At 43.6% G+C, this 18,275-nt stretch overlaps 1 protein-coding gene across 1 annotated transcript; it reads left to right on the top strand.

Annotated features, from left to right (window-relative positions):
* The first annotated feature begins 1,544 nt into the window (after window positions 1-1,544).
* On the top strand, window positions 1,545-12,244 carry LOC102560092 (lipase member K). The gene is made up of 5 exons (XM_006269068.4): window positions 1,545-1,661; window positions 2,162-2,308; window positions 2,440-2,511; window positions 3,626-3,694; window positions 11,093-12,244. Exons 1-5 carry the CDS (start codon window positions 1,545-1,547, stop codon window positions 11,324-11,326), a joined length of 639 nt encoding a protein of 212 aa, XP_006269130.4. The 3' UTR covers window positions 11,327-12,244.
* The last annotated feature ends 6,031 nt before the right edge of the window (window positions 12,245-18,275 follow it).

The following is an 18,275-nucleotide window of genomic DNA, read 5'->3' on the forward strand; positions in this document are numbered from 1 at the left end:
GTATTATAATAAAGACTCTGATTATACCTACATTCAGCTTACTGGGATACAAAAGGCACTCATCTAAAACAATGTTTTCTTATTTTTTTCAGTTCAGGCTTTGGTTCCTACTGATTGAGGTAGCTAAAATACAGCTTAAACAAGATTTCTTATCCCAATTTTTAGCCCAAGTGGATGGGGCAAAAAGCCACATTCTGTGCCAATTTGAGGGGGAAAATATGAAGAACCTTGTAATATGATACATGTTATTTGTTTTGTAATTTGAGGACTTGAGGACTTTGTAATTTGAGGACTTTTGGTGTTTAAATATAGACTTCTTACTTTAGACATCTAATATAAATACATCTACTGTTTCTTTTGTAGCTATGATGAAATGGCTAAGTATGACCTTCCAGCAGTGATACATTTCATTGTGCAGAAAACTGGACAAGAGCAACTGTATTATGTTGGCCATTCCCAAGGCACCACTATAGGCAAGTTGAAGGGAATACTGTGGAAAAAACAGTCTCAATGTTAAGATAAATTCTTCCTCTGACCTCCAGACCCCTTTTTGCAGGAAATATTATGTATGACCACAGGTGAAATATTCACAGCGATGTCACGTCTCAGTGACTGTGTCATTTGAAAGCCAGCTTGTGTGCCAGGACTGGCACATAATCATTAACTGAAGTATATATGTAAAGCACACCATTGCATTTAGATTCTGTTATTGAGCTCATTGACACTGGGAAAAGATAGTTTTTATTAACCACAAGCTAAGCAAAGCTCACCTACAGTTTAAAACCTGAGGTTATGGTAGGCAAATTGTATTTGAACATGCTAGATTCATCTTGGCCAAGTAACACTACGCTCATACAGCTTATTGCTGTCTACTTTAGGAATTAAAGTTTCATCCTGGTGGCCATGGTTTTAAAAAGAGTTGTATTTCCCTTAACAGGGAGAGTCCCCTAGGAACTGAGTGAATTAATCTGTTGATGCATGAACCATATGCTCATCCATGCAGTATTGCATGGATTCTGCAATGGTATTAGAAGCAGCAACAATTCATTGTTGTACCCAAAGAATTAATTTTGGAAATCAGAAAGAACATATAAATGGGAAAGTCTCATTTTATCACCTGTGACCAGTGAACAGATAAAGAGTGCTACTTTCAAGTTACGAAAAATAATAATATTAAAAAAAAAAAAATTCTAAGACCATCCTTCATTACATAAGGCACAAGCCTTAAACTTTGTTCCAGATAAATTCCACACTGCGAAAGCTTCAGACTGTCAGTGTAATCTCAGCCTGGGCACTTGCACCCTTCACAAAACTTGGCACTCCAGTAGGAAATTGCTAATGTAACCAGGCAATGTTTAAACTGAGAATGCCCCATTTTCTGTTTTTTTATTTTTTTTTCCTCAGTTGACTATCCAATAACTGCATATTTTCTTTTCATCAGGATTTGAAAAATACTTCTAATAAAAACAACTAAATGCTGTGTTTGATATATTTGAAATAGAGAGTTGTATTTTCTTTCTCTAGCTTTTATAGCCTTTTCAACAATGCCGCAGCTGGCAAGAAGAATCAAACTGTACTTTGCCTTAGCTCCAGTAGCCAGTACCAAACATGTTAAATCTCCATTGGCAAAGCTGACATTATTCTGTGATACAGTTATCAAGGTATGTCAATCCTTCAGATGAATTAAGAACTGCGTAACTTAAATTCCTATAATGTAGACTCTAAAATGAGTTACTATGGAACCATTACAGCTAGTTCACGAAGACATTTTTAGAAGATTTAGTGTGCTATTTGTACTACTGTTAAAAGGGAGTTGGATGTCTTATTCCCTAACCTTTTGGCCAAAAACTTGGCCAAGACATGGCTGGGACAAAGGGTAATTTTTCACACATATCTGAAGACTCTCAAAGCCAAGAAGGAGAAGAATTATTTAAGTCTATTTAATGAATGAAACAGGGAGGAATTAACTGAAGATTCTGAATTCTTAATAGTATGGAGAACAGTTTCCCAAGAGGTGGAATCCCCTTCAGTTAATGTATCTAAACATGCATTAAGCAAATAATTCAGATATATTTTAGGAAGAAGTTTTGTAGTGGTAGACTGAAAGAAGGGAAAACTTCATTTTTATATCTAATGTAATTGATTTTTATTAATTTTACAGATGCTTTTTGGAAGTAAAGAATTCTTACCAAACACTTATTTTGATCAAGTGATTTCTGCTGAAATTTGCAGCCGTCCCATATTTAAAAAGCTCTGCAGCAATGTCATGTTTATATTGGCTGGGTTTGATCCAGGCAATTTAAATATGGTAAGTATAAATCTACAACAGATCCTTGAGTATCTTTTTGAATGGAATATTTATAAAATTTTCTGTAAATAAGTAAATGGAATTGCTTACTCATATATTACTTAGTTTGAAATATAAATATTTTCTCTCAGAGTCGAGTGGATGTATATACAGCACATGCCCCAGCTGGAACGTCAGTGCAAAATATGATTCACTGGAAACAGGTAAACCTTCTGAAACTTAAGTTCTTTTTATTTATATTGTAAGAATTTGTACATAGCATTAAAAACTAATTTTGGTCAGCTCTCCATATTAGTCAGCAATACATGTTAATGTTTAGAAATAAGCACTCCAGATAACATTTTCCAAGTTACCTTTTTACATCCTTTAACAGAGCTTATTTAGCATCCTCTGCAAAGCAGATGCCTCGGTATCAAAATATCAGAAGCATACAACAATCTCAAGGTCATCATTGTTAATTTTTTTTTTAATTTCATCAGATGTAAATCATCTTGCAAGTTGGTAACCAACTGCCACCCATTCCCAGGATAAAGAGTAATATAGCAATGACAAAGGACTGGAAAGGACCTCAAAAGATCACCTTGTTCATACCCCTGCTTTGAGCCAAGGTCAAGTGTACCTTGATTAGCCCTTAGTAGGAATGGAGAACATTCATCTCTATCTGCTTTATGATACCATTAAACATGCTGGAACTCTGTTAACATGTCTCCCTCAATCTTCTCTTTTCCAGGATAAATAAATCCAATTCCTTCATCATTGTAGCATACAAGATGTTCCCTAAACATTTATCATTTTGAATGTTCCCCTGTCAACTTCTCTAAGCTGTCGTTCCGCAAATAGACACAGCGCTACAGTTAAATAGTGTGAAGTAATTACACACAACACTCTTCTTAGTACATTGCATAATTACTTCTTCCTTTTTTGCAGCATTACATGGTTGGTTCCTATGTAATTTGCCAGCCACTGTAAAGTGCAGGTTTGTTTCTATAGTATACCAGCCTACCCAGTTATTCTCCATTATGTTTTTATGTATTTGATTTTACTCCTTTGTGAAGAGGGTTGTATTTGTTTTTTTGAATCATCTTATTGATTTATCAAGATGAGCTTGAGTTCTAACTCTGTCCTAGCTAGGTATCATCCACAAATTTTATAAGTGTGATCTCTATTCATTTATCTCATCCTTTAATGAAAGTATGGAATGCTTCATATTGCTCTGCAGGCCTGAGACAGACATCCTGCCACTTTGACAATTTGAATCCTGCCTCTTTGACAATGAACCATTGTTATTTACTCTTTGAATCTTTTTATTTTCTGCAGAGTATTCAAAGTGGGGTACTGAGAGCTTATGATGGAGGAACAGACTATAACATGGCCCACTATAACCAGGTGAGCTACTTCTAATGGTGGTGAACTACTTCTGCCTCCTTCTACCTCCTGTTTCCACCATTCCTTATAATTGTATGCATATTTGAGAGAGAATTGATCCCACAGCTCTTGATGCATTTTATATTAAATAGTTGCAAAAGAAATGTAAATGTAAATGTCACAAAAGTTCTGGTAGCAGGGACTGAAACCTACATCTGCCAGTCCTCAGGGGAATTAGGCAAAGTGATGGGCTCCCTTTTGTTTGCTATCAACATTGTTTCTGCGTTTTATATTAGATATTAGTGGGTTAATAAAACAGATGCAACTGTGGTAGTTGGAATGAGATAAGGACTTCTCTTCAGCTTGGCGTCCACAACTACTAGGCTCCCTCTCAGTTGTTCTTTTTCTGGCCACATTAACCTTCTCCTCTTGGCTTCTCTGTGGATAAGCTTCAGCAGGAGAAGTGAGGAGTGCACTCACCTAGCCTGATGGTTAGGGTGTTTTCCTTGGAAGTGGGAGATGTGGAGTAAAAATCTTTTAAGACAAGGAGAGCTTGGAATCCATGTTTCCCACTTTCTGCATTAGTATTCTAATCCCTAAGCCACAGGATAAACGATGAACATCACCCCAATCTTTGAACTGAATTTAATGGTGGAATGTCCGGGGACCTGTCTGAGGGCTTATGCAGAGTTCAGGTAAATCTCAGCAACAACTAGACTTGTGTAGGACTTGGGAGAAAGTTAAGCTCCTCAAGGCACCCTAATACTCCACCTGAATCTTTTCTGAGCATGTACAAAAGCCCTAATATCTACAGTGGAGTCTAATAGAGGTATCTAGTAGGCCTGTGAGAGTAGGCAGCTATTTGATCTGGCTTCGGATCTGGCCACTTCAGATGCCAGGGATCTGATCTGGAGCTCCAGACAGGTTCCTGCTTCGATCTGGCTGAAGCGGCTCAGAAGCTTCCGAGTCGCCTTGGAGATCCGGCCATAGGGTATAATGGGGAATCAATGAAATATCTCTAACTTCGGGTTTTTTTGTCTGATTTGGATGAAACTTCTGTGGGAGGGGTGAGGGGGGAGGGATAGCTTCTGCTGAGAGCATGAAGCCTGCCAAGTTTCAAGAAGATCTGTGCAGGGGTTTGGGGGAAACTGTACCCCAAATTCTTGAAAGTAAAACTCATGTCACGTGCATGTATTATACCACAGGAGGGTGTAAACTGCAGGGCTGGTAGCCCCTGGTGAGGCCACAAAGCCTGCCAAGTTTCAAGGAGATAGGTGCAGGGGTTTGGGGGTAACTGCACTCCAAATTCTTGAAAACATAACTCATGTCATGTCTATGTGTTACAACACATGGGGGTGAAAACTGCAGGGGTGGTAGCCTCTGCTGAGGCCACAAAGCCTGCCATGTTTCAAGATGATTGGGGCAGGGAGTTGGAGGGAACTGCACCCTAGCTGCTGACAGGCAAAACTCGTGACATGGGTGCTTGTGCAACTGACTGTCTCTGTCTTGGGGCAGTTGATTGTTTGTATTGATTCTTTCCTCTCCTTAGTCTGTGGTTTTGTAGGAGTTAATCATTGCTAATTAACTGGTTACATTAGCTAGAAACCGTGTATTGATCTGGTCCCTGAGTGAATCATGATTGATTGGTAACTCAGAACATAGTAGCTTAGCAGCCAGGCCTGCAGTAGTTCCCTCCGCCCCCCACCCCAAGACAAACACAGTTGCACAAGCACCCATGTCACGAGGTTTGCCTGTCAGCAGCTAGGGGTGCAGGGAATCCCCCTGCACCTATCTCCTTGACAGCTGGCAGGCTTCATGGCTGCAGCAGGGGCCACCATCCCTGCAGCTTTCACCCTGCTGCACCTTAAAGCACACGGTGTCACCCATGTCATGAGTTTTGCTTGTCCGCAGGTTGAGGTGCAGTTCACCCCAATTCCCTGCACCGGACTTCTTGAAACTTGGCATACTTTGTGGCCTCAGCAGGGGCTACCACCCCTGCAGTTTTCCCTCCCCTGTGTTGTAACACATAGATGTGACAAGAGTTTTTCTTTCAAGAATTTGGGATGCAGTTCCCCCCAAACCTCTGCACCTATCACCTTGAGTCTTGGCAGGCCTCATGATCTCAGCAGATGCTACCATCCCTGTAGGTTTCATCCAAACCAGACAAAAAACAAGAAAGCTATAGATATTTCATTGATTCTCCATTATACCTTATGGCTGGATCTCCGAAGCGGCTCCGAAGCTTTTCTGAAGCACTTTGGAAGCTCTGAACCGCTTCGGAAAGCCTAACGAAGCCCATGCTTCGATCTGGACATGCTGCTTTGGATGCCGAAGTGTCTGAAGCTTCTCTGGATCTGAAGCACGGTCCTAAGCCTCACACAGCCCTAGTGTCTAATGAGTTTTGTGGCAGCTGCTAGAGAGCTGGTTTAAATTGTTCTTCGGTGATTAGATACTTCAACTCTGCTTAAGTCCCTTTGTGGTAGCTAAGGAATCAGTTTGAATCCTTCTTTACTTGACCTTTTTAACTGAAAGAATTGCAGTGGAGACCTTCCCTGGAAATCAAGAGATTGAGCACTATAGAGCTAGCTGATGTAAAAATATTGCATCACTGAGTTAAAGCATCCTTCCAGATATTTAAATATAGCTATTGTTAATAGTTCCCTCTTATTTTCAAACTGTTTACAGTTAACCAAAGAGAAAGAATAGGCAGGTGTTCAGAAACAACCTAAGTGGTTCAGAGATCAGGGGAAAACTCTAGATACAATTAGAAATAAAAACAAAAGAGCTTGAGTTTTTCTTTTCTACTTTTTACCTGTTGAATGAACATGTCTAAGGTGTATTAAAATTCATAGATTTCATAGATTTCATAGACATTAGGGGCTGGAAGGGACCTCATGAGATCATCAAGTCCAGCCCCCCTGACATAGGCAGGGAATCTGCAGGGATCAAATGATCAATGCCTTTTGAATGATTCCAGAGTAGGTGCTTGCGCCACCTCCGTGGGGGAGTCTGTTCCAGACCCTGGGCACTCCGACTTTGAAGAAGTTTTCCTTTATGTTTAATCTAAATCGGCCTTTTAGGAGTTTGTGGCTGTTGGACCTTGCTATTCCTTGGGGAGCTCCTGTGAACAACTGTTCTCCCAGGTCCTGATGCACTCCCCTTATGTACTTATAGGCCAGGGATGGGCAAAATGCGGCCCGTGGGCCAGATGTGGCCACCCAGGCCATTGTATCCGGCCTGCAGGGCCCCTAAAAAATTTTGGAAAATTAATATTTATCGGCCCCTGGCTGCCTGCCATGTGGCCCTCGATGGCTTGCCAAAACTCAGTAAGTGGCCTTCTGCTTGAAATAATTGCCTGCCCCTGTTATAGGCTGTCACAAAGTTACCCCTGAGCCTTCTCTTCTCCAGGCTGAAGAGTCCCATGTCCCTCAGCCTCTTCTCATAAGGTTTGCTCTCTTGGCCTTTGATCACTTCTCTGGACTCTCTTGAGCATATCCACATTCCTCCTGAAGTGGGGGGCCCAAAACTGGATGCAGTACTCCAGTTGCGGCCTCACCAAGGCTGAGTAAAATGGGAAGATGACCTCCCTGGTTTTGCTAGAGATGCATCAATGGATGTATTCATAGATTCATAGATGTTAGGGTCAGAAGGGACCTCAATAGATCATCGAGTCTGACCCCCTGCATAGGCAGGAAAGAGTGCTGGGTCTAGATGACCCCAGCTAGATGCATATCCAACCTCCTCTTGAAGACGCCCAGGGTAGGGGTGAGCACCACCTCTCTTGGGAGCCCATTCCAGACCTTGGCCACTCTAACTGTGAAGAAGTTCTTCCTAATGTCCAGTCTAAATCTGCTCTCTGCTAGCTTGTGGCCATTATTTCTTGTAACCCCTGGGGGCACCTTGGTGAATAAATCCTCACCAATTCCCTTCTGTGCCCCCGTGATGAACTTATAGGCAGCCACAAGGTCGCCTCTCAACCTTCTCTTGTGGAGGCTGAAAAGGTCCAGTTTCTCTAGTCTCTCCTCATAGGTCTTGGCCTGCAAGCCCTTAACCATACAAGTGTCCCTTCTCTGGACCCTCTCCAGGTTATCTGCATCCCTCTTGAAGTGCAGTGCCCAGAATTGCACGCAGTACTCCAACTGCAGTCTGACCAGTGCCCGATAGAGGGGAAGTATCACCTCTTTGGATCTATTCGTCATGCATCTGCTGATGCACGATAAAGTGCCATTAGCTTTTCTGATGGCTTCGTCACACTGCTGACTCATGTTCATCTTGGAGTCCACTAGGACTCCAAGATCCCTTTCCGCTTCTGTGCCACCAAGCAGGTCATTTCCTAGGCAGTAGGTATGCTGGACATTTTTCCTCCCTAGGTGCAGCACTTTGCATTTCTCCTTGTTGAATTGCATTCTGTTGTTTTCTGCCCACTTGTCCAATCTATCCAGGATTAGTTAATAGTATGTTAGTTTAATAGTATGTTAGTTAGTATGCCAGAGTTTGGTTAGCTTTGCAGGCCACATCATTGCATTGGTGGCTCATGTTCATCTTGTGGTCAGTCAGGACCCCCATGTCTTTTTCGGTCATAGTGCTAGTGAGTGTAGCACTGTTGAGCCGATAAGTTTGATGTTGGTTGTTCCTCCCAAGGTGGAGGACCCTGCACTTCTCTACATTAAATGCCATCAGGTTTTGGTCCGCCCACTTTGCAAGGGTGTCAGGTTAGCCTGTATCCCCAATCTGTCTTCTAGTGTGGCTGCTTTTCCCAGTAGTTTGGTGTTGTCTGCGAACTTTACCCATCCGCATCTGACACCTGAATCCAGATCATTAATGAAGATGTTGAAGAGTATTGGCCTGAGAACTGATCCCCGAGGGACTCCACTGGTCACCTTGTATCACCTTGATTCACTCCTATTAACTAGTACTTGTTGGGTCTGACCCCGGTACCAGTTCCCCAGCCATTGGACTATGAGAGGGTCGAGGCCACAGTTCCCCAGCTTAACCATGAAGACATCATGGGAGACCAAGTCAAAGGCTTTCTTGAAATCCAGGCATATAACATCAACTTCATCTCCCTTATTGAGGTACCTGGTCATAGAAGGTGACAAGGTTGTTCAGACAAGACCATCCAGCAACAAAGCCATGTCAGCTGGCATTTAAAAGGTTGCCTTCTGTTAGCTTGCTGCTGATGGATCCCTTGATGATTTTCTCCAGGATCTTTCCAGGGGTGGACATCAGGCTGATTGCCTATAGTTCCCTGGATCTTCCTTCCTTTCTTTTTTGAAGACTGGGGCCACATTAGCTCTTTTCCAGTCTTCTGGCACCTCACCCAAGCACCACAAATTCTCAAATATCTTTGCCATTGGGTGTACTATGATGTCTGCCAGCTCCTTCAAGACTCTTGGGTGCATTCCGTCCGGGCCTGAGGACTTATGGACATCTAGCCTTTCAAGGTGTTCCTTCAGCTGATCAGCATCAATTATGTATGCATCTCCCAGTCCCTGGAACTTTTGCATACTGTCTGGCTGTGTGACCCAAATGGGTGGGTAGAAAACTGACGCAAAATATTTGTTTAGGAGATTTGCCTTTTCTTGGGCATCGCACATCAGCTGCCCCATTTTATCTTGCAGGGGTTCAATGTTGCCTTTGTTCTTTCTATTTCCCACATAGCTGAAGAAGGACTTTCTGTTGTCCTTGATTCCAATAGCTAATTTGAGTTCAGTTTTTGCCTAGGCTTTTCTGAACTGCTTTCTACAGGTGCGGGCAAGTGTTGAGTAGCCCTCCTAGGTGATGATTCCCATTTTCCTTTTGGTGTATGTTTATCTTTTAAGTTTCAGGTGCTCCAACAGTTCCCTGTTTAGGCAAGGGGGCTTTCCTGTCTGCTGACTGCCTTTCCTGCAGGGCAGGATGGACCTCCCTTACACTTCTAGGATTGAGTTCTTAAGGAATAACCGTTCCTTGTGGACTCCCCTTCCCATGGGGCCATGGTCTGTTAGTGCTTGACTGACCAGTTTCCTGAGTCTGTGAAAGTCTGCCTTCCCAAAGTTGAGGATTTCTGTTTTACTGAGGGATTTGCCCGCCCTGAGTTGAATGGAGATGGTGATCATGGTCACTGTCACCAAGCTTCACCTTGATCCTCAGATTGCTCACCAGATCATCCCCTTTGCCCAGAACAAGATCCAGCAGTGCCTCTCCCCTACTTGGCCCATAGATCTCCTGTGTTAGGTAGAGGTCGTCAACACAGGTGAGAAAGTTACATGAACGGTCAGATTTGGCCATATGCTCTTCCCATGAGATGTCGGGGAAGTTGAAGTCCCCCATGACAATCATGCACTGGGAGTGTGTGGCCTCAGCCAGTTCCCTATTGAATTCTTGATCCAGTTTTTTTTTTGGTTGGGAGGTCTGTAATAGACTTCTACAGTTATATCCCCTTCCCCATGCTCTCCCTGTATTTTAATGCAGAGGGTCTCGAGGAAGCCTTCTTGGTTAGTAAATCCAGTTTGTAGGGAGGTGTAGTGCTCCTTGACGTAGAGAGGTACACCCCTACCCCTCTTCCCAACACAGTCTCTCCTATACAGGGTATAGCCTTCTATACCCACAGACTAGTCATAGGTGGGGTCCCACCAGGTCTCTGTTATGCCTATGAGGTCATAAGCTTCATTTCACAAGAGAAGAGCCAGTTGTTCTTGCTTCTTTCCCAAGATCCTGGCATTTGTGTATAGGCAGTTGAGCCTGCCATGGAAAGCCCTAGGTTTTCTTGTGTTATGGGACATGACCTTTCCTTGGGCTGTTATCAGAGTGGGTTCCCTTGGGCTACCCAAGCTGTTGCTACTGTGATTGGCATGACCTGGGCTAGAACTGTTTATTGACCACCTAACAATCTTAGTTTAAAGCTGTGTTGAGTAGGTCAGCCATTATGGCCAAGAAAAGCTTCTTCCCTTTTCAAGTGAGGTGGAGGCCATCCCTTCCTAACAGTCCACTACCTCTCTCACTGAAGTATAGAATGTGGTCAAAGAAGCCAAACCCCTCACAATGGCACCATCACCAGAGTTTTCTGTTCATCTTACCGATGCACCTTTCCCTCCAGGGCCCATGACACATGGCCAGAAGGATAGAGGAAAAAACAACCTGAGCCCCCAGCCCCCAGAGCCCTGTATGCATTGAATCTAACTATAGTTGATATTTGTTCCTTACATGTCATAGGATTAATTGTAAACCCTCTCTAAAAAATCAATCAATATGCGGTATACAGAGAATAACAGTGACACATTTTTTATTTGAATGAGTATGTACAAAAAACAAATGTAGCAAAGGTAGGAAATTGAAAGGATGTCCTTTGCTTAAAATATACTTCTAGCCTTTCAACATGTACTACATTATATATTTTACTCCCTTTCAAACTTTTATTTTTATGCAAACTTTTGAAAGACAACTCCATTCATCTACAATGTAACAGACATGAAAGTGCCAACTGCAGTGTGGAGTGGCAAAAAAGACTGGCTTGCCACTCCTATGGATGTTGACTTTCTGCTCCAAGAAATCAGGAATCTCACTTACCACAACAGGATTCGTAACTGGAACCATTTGGATTTTCTTTGGGGTCTTGATGCCCCTGAGTTCCTGTATAAGGAGATGATCAACTTGATGAAGAAGTATCCATAGTGACAATATTACTGTGGTATCAAGGATTTGATTAATTTCTGTCAATCTATTTTTTTAATGAATTCTTATGTGTGAAAATATGAGTTCTTACATGTAACTGTTTATGCTCTTTGGTTCTGCTTAATTATAATCATCTTTAACAAAAATGTAGTAATAAAATAGCAGTGCAAATGTGTTTGGAGAGAAAATGAGTAGCTATATACTAGAGGGGAGAGTTTTTTGTTATGTTTTTTATTGGACAAATTGTGTTGGGGGTGAGGTTAGACAAGCATTGAGGCCTCTCAGGTCTTCCTCACTTCTCATGCATTTCTTGGACCATTATGACTCTCATCTTAAAGATATACAATGCATGTGGTACACAAAACATGTAAGTCCCATGGTTTCTGAAGCACCTGCTATGCTTTATATCTAAAGTCTATCATCTATTTCCAAGACAATATTATAGGATTGGCATCTAGGGAACCTTTTCTGAAAACTGAAGATTTCAACATTTACTCTACTTTTAAACTGGGATTTTTTTTTTCATCTAATAAATTTTTTGAAGATGACTAAAATCCATCCTTAAATGTCTTCCTGGAGCCTTAGGGGTACTAAGAAGAAGAATGAGTGGATTAATTAGTAAGTGTTTATGAAACACTTATATAATAGCAATGGGTGCCTTCTACCTTCAAAAGAGCTTTGTTCAGTGAATACGACACATAATCATACATTGAACAATGAGCGAATAAAACAGAATATGTATTAATTATATAAACAATGAGTATGTCATTATGAACTTAAAAACCATCTCATCAGGTATATGCATCTACTGCGTAAGAGAGCTCTCAGTTGATTACTGGAAACTTAACCAATTAACACCTTACCACTTTCACCGCTGTTAAATAATTTCAGAAATAGTTGCTTAGGTTTGTCTTTTGATAAGAGATATTTTGAATACAAAATAAAAAATAGATAATCTAGTAAACTAAATTTGAAGTAGCATGCTAATAAGCACTATTGTGGTGATTTTTGTCTTTTTTGTCAAATTCTTGAGCACATTTTTTACTTGGGACAAATATGGATCCTAACACAAATCTGTAATATATTCTACCTCTTCTCAACTGGGCTACAAAATCTGTCAGCTGCAAACCTCTTGGAGAAAAAAAGCATAGGTAAAGCAGCTCTGCTACAGATTTACTCTGCATACTTCCTTGAATGCCGTAGGCCAAAAATGCCATACAACTGAAATTAAAGCAAGCATTGAATATCATATTCCTATGAGAAAATGCATGTTAACTGTAGTAAAACACACCTTTTGAGACTGAAATTTTTTTAGGATATGCATAACTACACATTACCAAAAACTGGTGATTCCAAATGCAGGAGTCATCTTTCTACATATAAGAGCTGTATGTAGTATTTCAACATTGTACAGCATTATTTACTTAACAGTTATTAAGTTTAATTTATGTACATGCCCTAATAGAGGCAAGGAAAAGTGGTGTTCAGAAACTATTGCTTCTTGCATAGGATTTTCCTGTAATAAATGTAGCTTAAAAAGCATTTTCTTTTAACATAAAAGCATTGAAAAGTAGGGCTAGAACGGATCTCCAGAAGCAGCAGCATCCCAATCCAAACCATCCCATACAAACTATAATCTAAACTCTACATAAGACTACCACCAACCCTGACACAACACAGACCTAACACTCTAATTTGCCACAGGTAAAGCAGAGTAACCACTGCAGCTGATGTCCTGCTTCTGTGAAACCCTCCCACTTTACTCAGCCCTGGTGAGACCGCAGCTGGAGTACTGCACCCAGTATTGGGACCCCCACTTCAGGAAGGATGTGGAGAAACTTGAGAGAGTCCAGAGGAGAGCCACTCGTATGATCCAAGGTCTTGAGGGAAGGCCATAGGAGGAAAGGCTGAGGGACTTTGAAAGAATTATCCTGGCACATGTCCAGGAAGGGCCAGCAGGGGAGGTTATGCTCAGGGGCAACCAGCATGGGTTCATTAGCATGGGTTCTTGTCAAACCAACCTGGTGGCCTTCTATGACCAGGTCACCAAGTCCTTGGATGCAGGTTCTCAGTGGATATAGTCTTTCTGGAATTCAGGAAGGCCTTTGACACGGTCTCTCACCCCATTCTCTGTAAGAAACTAGGAGACAGTGGTGTTGATGCCTACACGGTCAGATGGGTCACTAACTGGCTGGAGGGCCACACCCAGAGGCTGGTGGTGGACGGGTCTTATTCGACCTGGAGGGATGTGGGCACTGGGGTTCCACAGGGCTCAGTCCTCAGGCCTGCATTGTTCAACATCTTCATCAGCAACTTGGACGAGGGAGTAAAAAGCACCGTGTTCAAATTTGCAGACGACACTAAAATGTGGGGGAAGTGGGCACGCTAGAAGGGAGGAATAGGCTGCAATTGGACCTAGACAAGTTACAGGGGTGGGCGGATGAGAACAGGATGGGTTTCAACACTGACAAGTGGAAGGTACTGCACCTGCGGGGGAAGAACCAGCAACATACCTACAGGCTGGGGAACTCCCTTCTTGTCAGTAAAGAGGCAGAATAGGATCTTGGAGTCATTATTGATGCCAAAATGAACATGGGCCAACAGTGTGGGGACATGGTCAGGAAGGCCAACCGCACCTTGTCATGCATCCACAGATGCATTTCAAGCAGGTCCAAGGAGGTGATCCTCCCCCTCTATGTGACACTGGTCAGGCCACAGCTGGAGTACTGCATCCAGTTCTGGGTGCCACACTTCAGGAGGGATGTGGCCAATATGGAGAGGGTCCAAAGGAGGGCCACTCGCATGATCAGGGGTCAGCAGGGCAGGCCCTACGAGGAGAGGCTGAGGGACCTGAACCTGTTCAGCCTCCACAAGAGAAGGCTGAGAGGGCATCTAGTGGCAGTCTACAAATTAGTCAAGGGGGACTAGCAGGCATTGGGAGAGTCCCTGTTCCCCCGAGCACTCCCGGGAGTTACAAGAAACAATGGACACAAGATAGTGGAGGGTAGTTTCAGGCTAGACATTAGGAGGCGCTATATCACTGTCAGGGAAGCTAGGACCTGGAACCAACTTCCAAAAGAAGTGGTGCTGGCTCCTACCCTGGGGATCTTTAAAAAAAGGCTGGATGAACATCTGGCCGGGGTCGTTTGACCCCAGTACTCTTTCCTGCCAGAGCAAGGGTTTAGACTAGATGATCTCCTCAGGTCCCTTCTGACCCTACCAACTATAAAACTATGAAACTATTGTGGAATCAAAAAAAAAAAAAGCCTTAAACTTTGATCACATGAGTTATAAGATGACCATAACAGCTATGTGGGAAATTGCTGGCTCTGCATATTAGAGTAGATAAAGGAAAGTGTTTGTTCTTTATAACTCCCCTGCAACTGCTTCGCTCACCGTGGCCTTGAAGATAGTAGAAAAAAGTATGTGCTTGATCTCTACAAGAAGGATATGGACAAATTGGACAGAAACCAGTGGAGGGCAAAAAAAATTGTGAGGTGGCTGGGGGACATGACTTATGAGGAAAGACTGAGGGAACTGGGCTCATTTAGTCCAGAGAAGTGAAGACTGAGATGGGATTTAATAACAGCCTTGAACTACCTGAAGTGGGGTTTGAAAGAGGATGGAGCTAGAGTGTTCTCAGTGGTGGCAGATAACAGAACAAGGAGCAACAGTCTCAAGTTGCAGTGAAAGATGTTTAGGTTAGATATTATGAATAATTTTGTCATTAGGAGGGTAGCAAAACACTGGAACAGGTTACTCAGAGAGGTGGTTTTTAAAACCCAACTAGACAAAGCTCTGGTTGGGATGGTCCTGCTTTCAGCTGGGAGTTGGACTAGATGACCTCTTAAGGTCCCTTTCAACCCTAACTTTCTATGATTCTATGATTCTAACCAGAGAGGAATATACCTGAGGGTACTCAACACCTATGTAACATGAGAGAGGTTCCCAATCTTGAGTCCACAGGTAGGCCACAGAGGGAGTGGAAACCTCCCAGTTGGCTTAATGACTATGTGGTGTGAATCAAGTTAGATGTGGGGGTGCATCCTGTTAAAATGGAAGAGAGGATATAATGGATTGTAACATCATGGCAGGAACTGCTTTTCCCAGAAGGCTGCAGGGAAAAAAAGAAAGGACGTGGAGAGGGAGCCAGACTTGCATGCGAAGAAACAACTTGGTAGGGAGAGAGAGCACCAGCGAGAGAGAGTTAAGCAGCAGCTGATGAAATGCATGCTGAAGCCCAGGAGCTGTAGTGTGACTGACTCTGCAAGCCAAAGCAGAGCTCAGACAGGGAGCCCAGGTAAACAGTAATTGAGGGATCTGTGAAAACAAAGACTGGTTCGAAAGCAAACATCAAGTTCCCCCAAGCCACTCTCAATCACACTATGGTTGACTATGGTTCTCTCTGATCAAGAACAATCCTATACCATGGGGTAAAGTACTGCCTTATTTTGTGATGGCCTGCTGGAACAGTGTGCCATCCTCTATGGTATAGACACCATATATGGTGCTGTTTGGATGGGCGATCTGCCACCCTATTAACAAGTAACCACAGTAATTGAGCATTCTGTGAAACTAAAGACTGGTTTGAGAGCCCCCCTCAAGTTAAGGGAGGGCTTAAGGTTTCTTCAGTGTATTTCATCACATTGTTAATATTTTCTGTTTGTTATTTTACTATCTGTCCCTGAGTGGTTTTACCACTGAATCGGTGGAAATAGGCCATAGGGCATGGAACAAACTGCTGTAGAGTTGGAAGGCATTTTATTACTGTACAGATATTTGTGTAGGGAAGAGGAGCATCCCGGAGCAGGGAAATATTCCTCCTAATGCCTCAAGACTGATATTTACCCCAGCACCATTTAGTGAGGAATACCAAGACTGGGATGACAAGCATGAGCAAGTTGGAACAGTGGCTGAGTTAAATGGATGGGATGAGGTCACTGAACTAATATTTCTGTGCCTCTTACTCACAGGAAAGGCTAGGGCAACCTACTATGGGCTTGCCAGCAAAGTTAAGCAGGATTACAAACCGATGGACAATTATTAATGAGCCGTATTGGCCAATACCGATCCTATTGCTGATATGCAGCATGGCAGCTTGGAGAGCAGTGTTGGGCTGTTAAGTCTGTTGGAGGAAATGAAGGGATGTGGGGGAGGCAGATCAAGGCCCTCACAGTGAGGGAGGGAGTGAGGATGGTTCTGGGGTGGGGGCAGGCACTGGCCCAGCCATACCAGGGTGTGGGACAGAGCTGCAAGCAGTTCATTTCAGGGCAGCTGGGGGTGGCGGGTGGAGGAGCGCAACCCCAGCAGCAGCCTGTCCTTGCCCTGCGCACAGATCCTGGTGCCACGTACCCCCCATGCCCCTGCTGGGGGTGTACACAGCGGTGGGAGCCACCCCCTCCCATGGCACCTGGATGATCTGCTCATAGCTCCATCCTGCACCCCACCCCACTTTGGCTGGGCCTGCCACTGCTCCTACCCCTACCCCAGCCCCACTCCCTCCCTCACCACAGGGGCCTCGATCTGCCCCCCCATGCCCCTTCCTTACCCCCAACAGACTTACCAGTCTGACGTTGCTCTCCAATCTGCTGGGTTGGCTGCCTGCATGCACATGGTATTTATCGGCAATATTGTCGGCCACATCAGCCAAAGAAAGCCAGTTGCCATTAATGTCAATTTTCCTTTTATCGGTGCTGATACAATATGGACCAACATATCGGTGTACCGCTAATTACAAATGCCTGATTTATGGCCCTCTGGGAGACTTTGGAACCAGAGGCAGGTCCTGGCTGGTCCAGTGCCGCTCTTATTCATCATAGGACAACATCAGCTGAGACAGAACAACAATTTCACTTGGCTGTAAGACAATGAGCTATAATAGCCTTCCTGCAAGGCAGCTCTGAGGTGCAGGACATGCTGGCTCATGATCATTTCCTCAACACAACAAGTTCAACTTTGGCTGGGAAAGCCCCAGACTCTGCATGAGGCCATAAAACAAGCCTTGGAGATAGAATTAGTAACCAAGCTGTGGACATTAAGTACACAGGACACTGAGGCAAGGTTGCGTATGCATGTCATAGAAGAGGCATCAACAGTATGCATTCCAAAGACAAACCTGTTGGTCCTGCAAATGACAATGGAGACAAGGCAGAAAAATGGAGGGTAATAGGAACCAACCCAAACAGCACATGGAACACCAGTTCCAACATAGACATGCCAGTGGAAGTCCCACTGGACCATGTCACCCGTGTCCACATCAGGACATTGATTCTGAATGCTGGTACTGGGGCAGCCATGGTCACTTCCATAGGGATTGCCTGGAGAGAAGATGTCATTCAGGGCAGGGAAACTGAGGATGGCAGTGGAGAGGGGACCATCCACTGCTGGTAACCCTGGAGGCCCTCAGGACAAAGTGGTAACTGTTGGTGTTGTAAAGTTAGGGGACTACCTGGAGGGGAGGCTAAGAGAGATTCCATGCCAATTCCTCTTATTCAGGGGCTCAGGTGTCCATTGTCCATAGCTGGGTATGGGAGTAAGCTACAACATAGATAGGAACCTCCAGTATTGTGGGCTTGTAGTTAAGGACCATCAGACAACATGGGATGAAGTACTGCGTTATGTTATGATAGCCTACCAGAGCAGTGTGCAGTCTTCTATGGGGTACACACCATAAATGGTGCTGTTTGGATGGGAGATCTGCCTCCCTATGAACAAGTAACCACAGTATTGAGTCTACCGTGACACTCAAGACTGGTTTGAGAGCCTCATTGCAATAGAGGAAAGGCTTAAGATTTCTTCAGTGTATTTCATCATGTTAACGTTCCCTGTTTGTTATCTTGCTATCTGTCCCTGAAGGATTTTACCACTGAGTCATAGTTACTGTCTGCTCACTCGTGGTTTTCCCAATTTCCTTATGCCGTTGGCTTAACCACCTGTATAAATTTGAAAA

Source organism: Alligator mississippiensis, chromosome 6 (genome assembly GCF_030867095.1).
Source record: "Alligator mississippiensis isolate rAllMis1 chromosome 6, rAllMis1, whole genome shotgun sequence".
NCBI lineage: Eukaryota > Metazoa > Chordata > Crocodylia > Alligatoridae > Alligator > Alligator mississippiensis.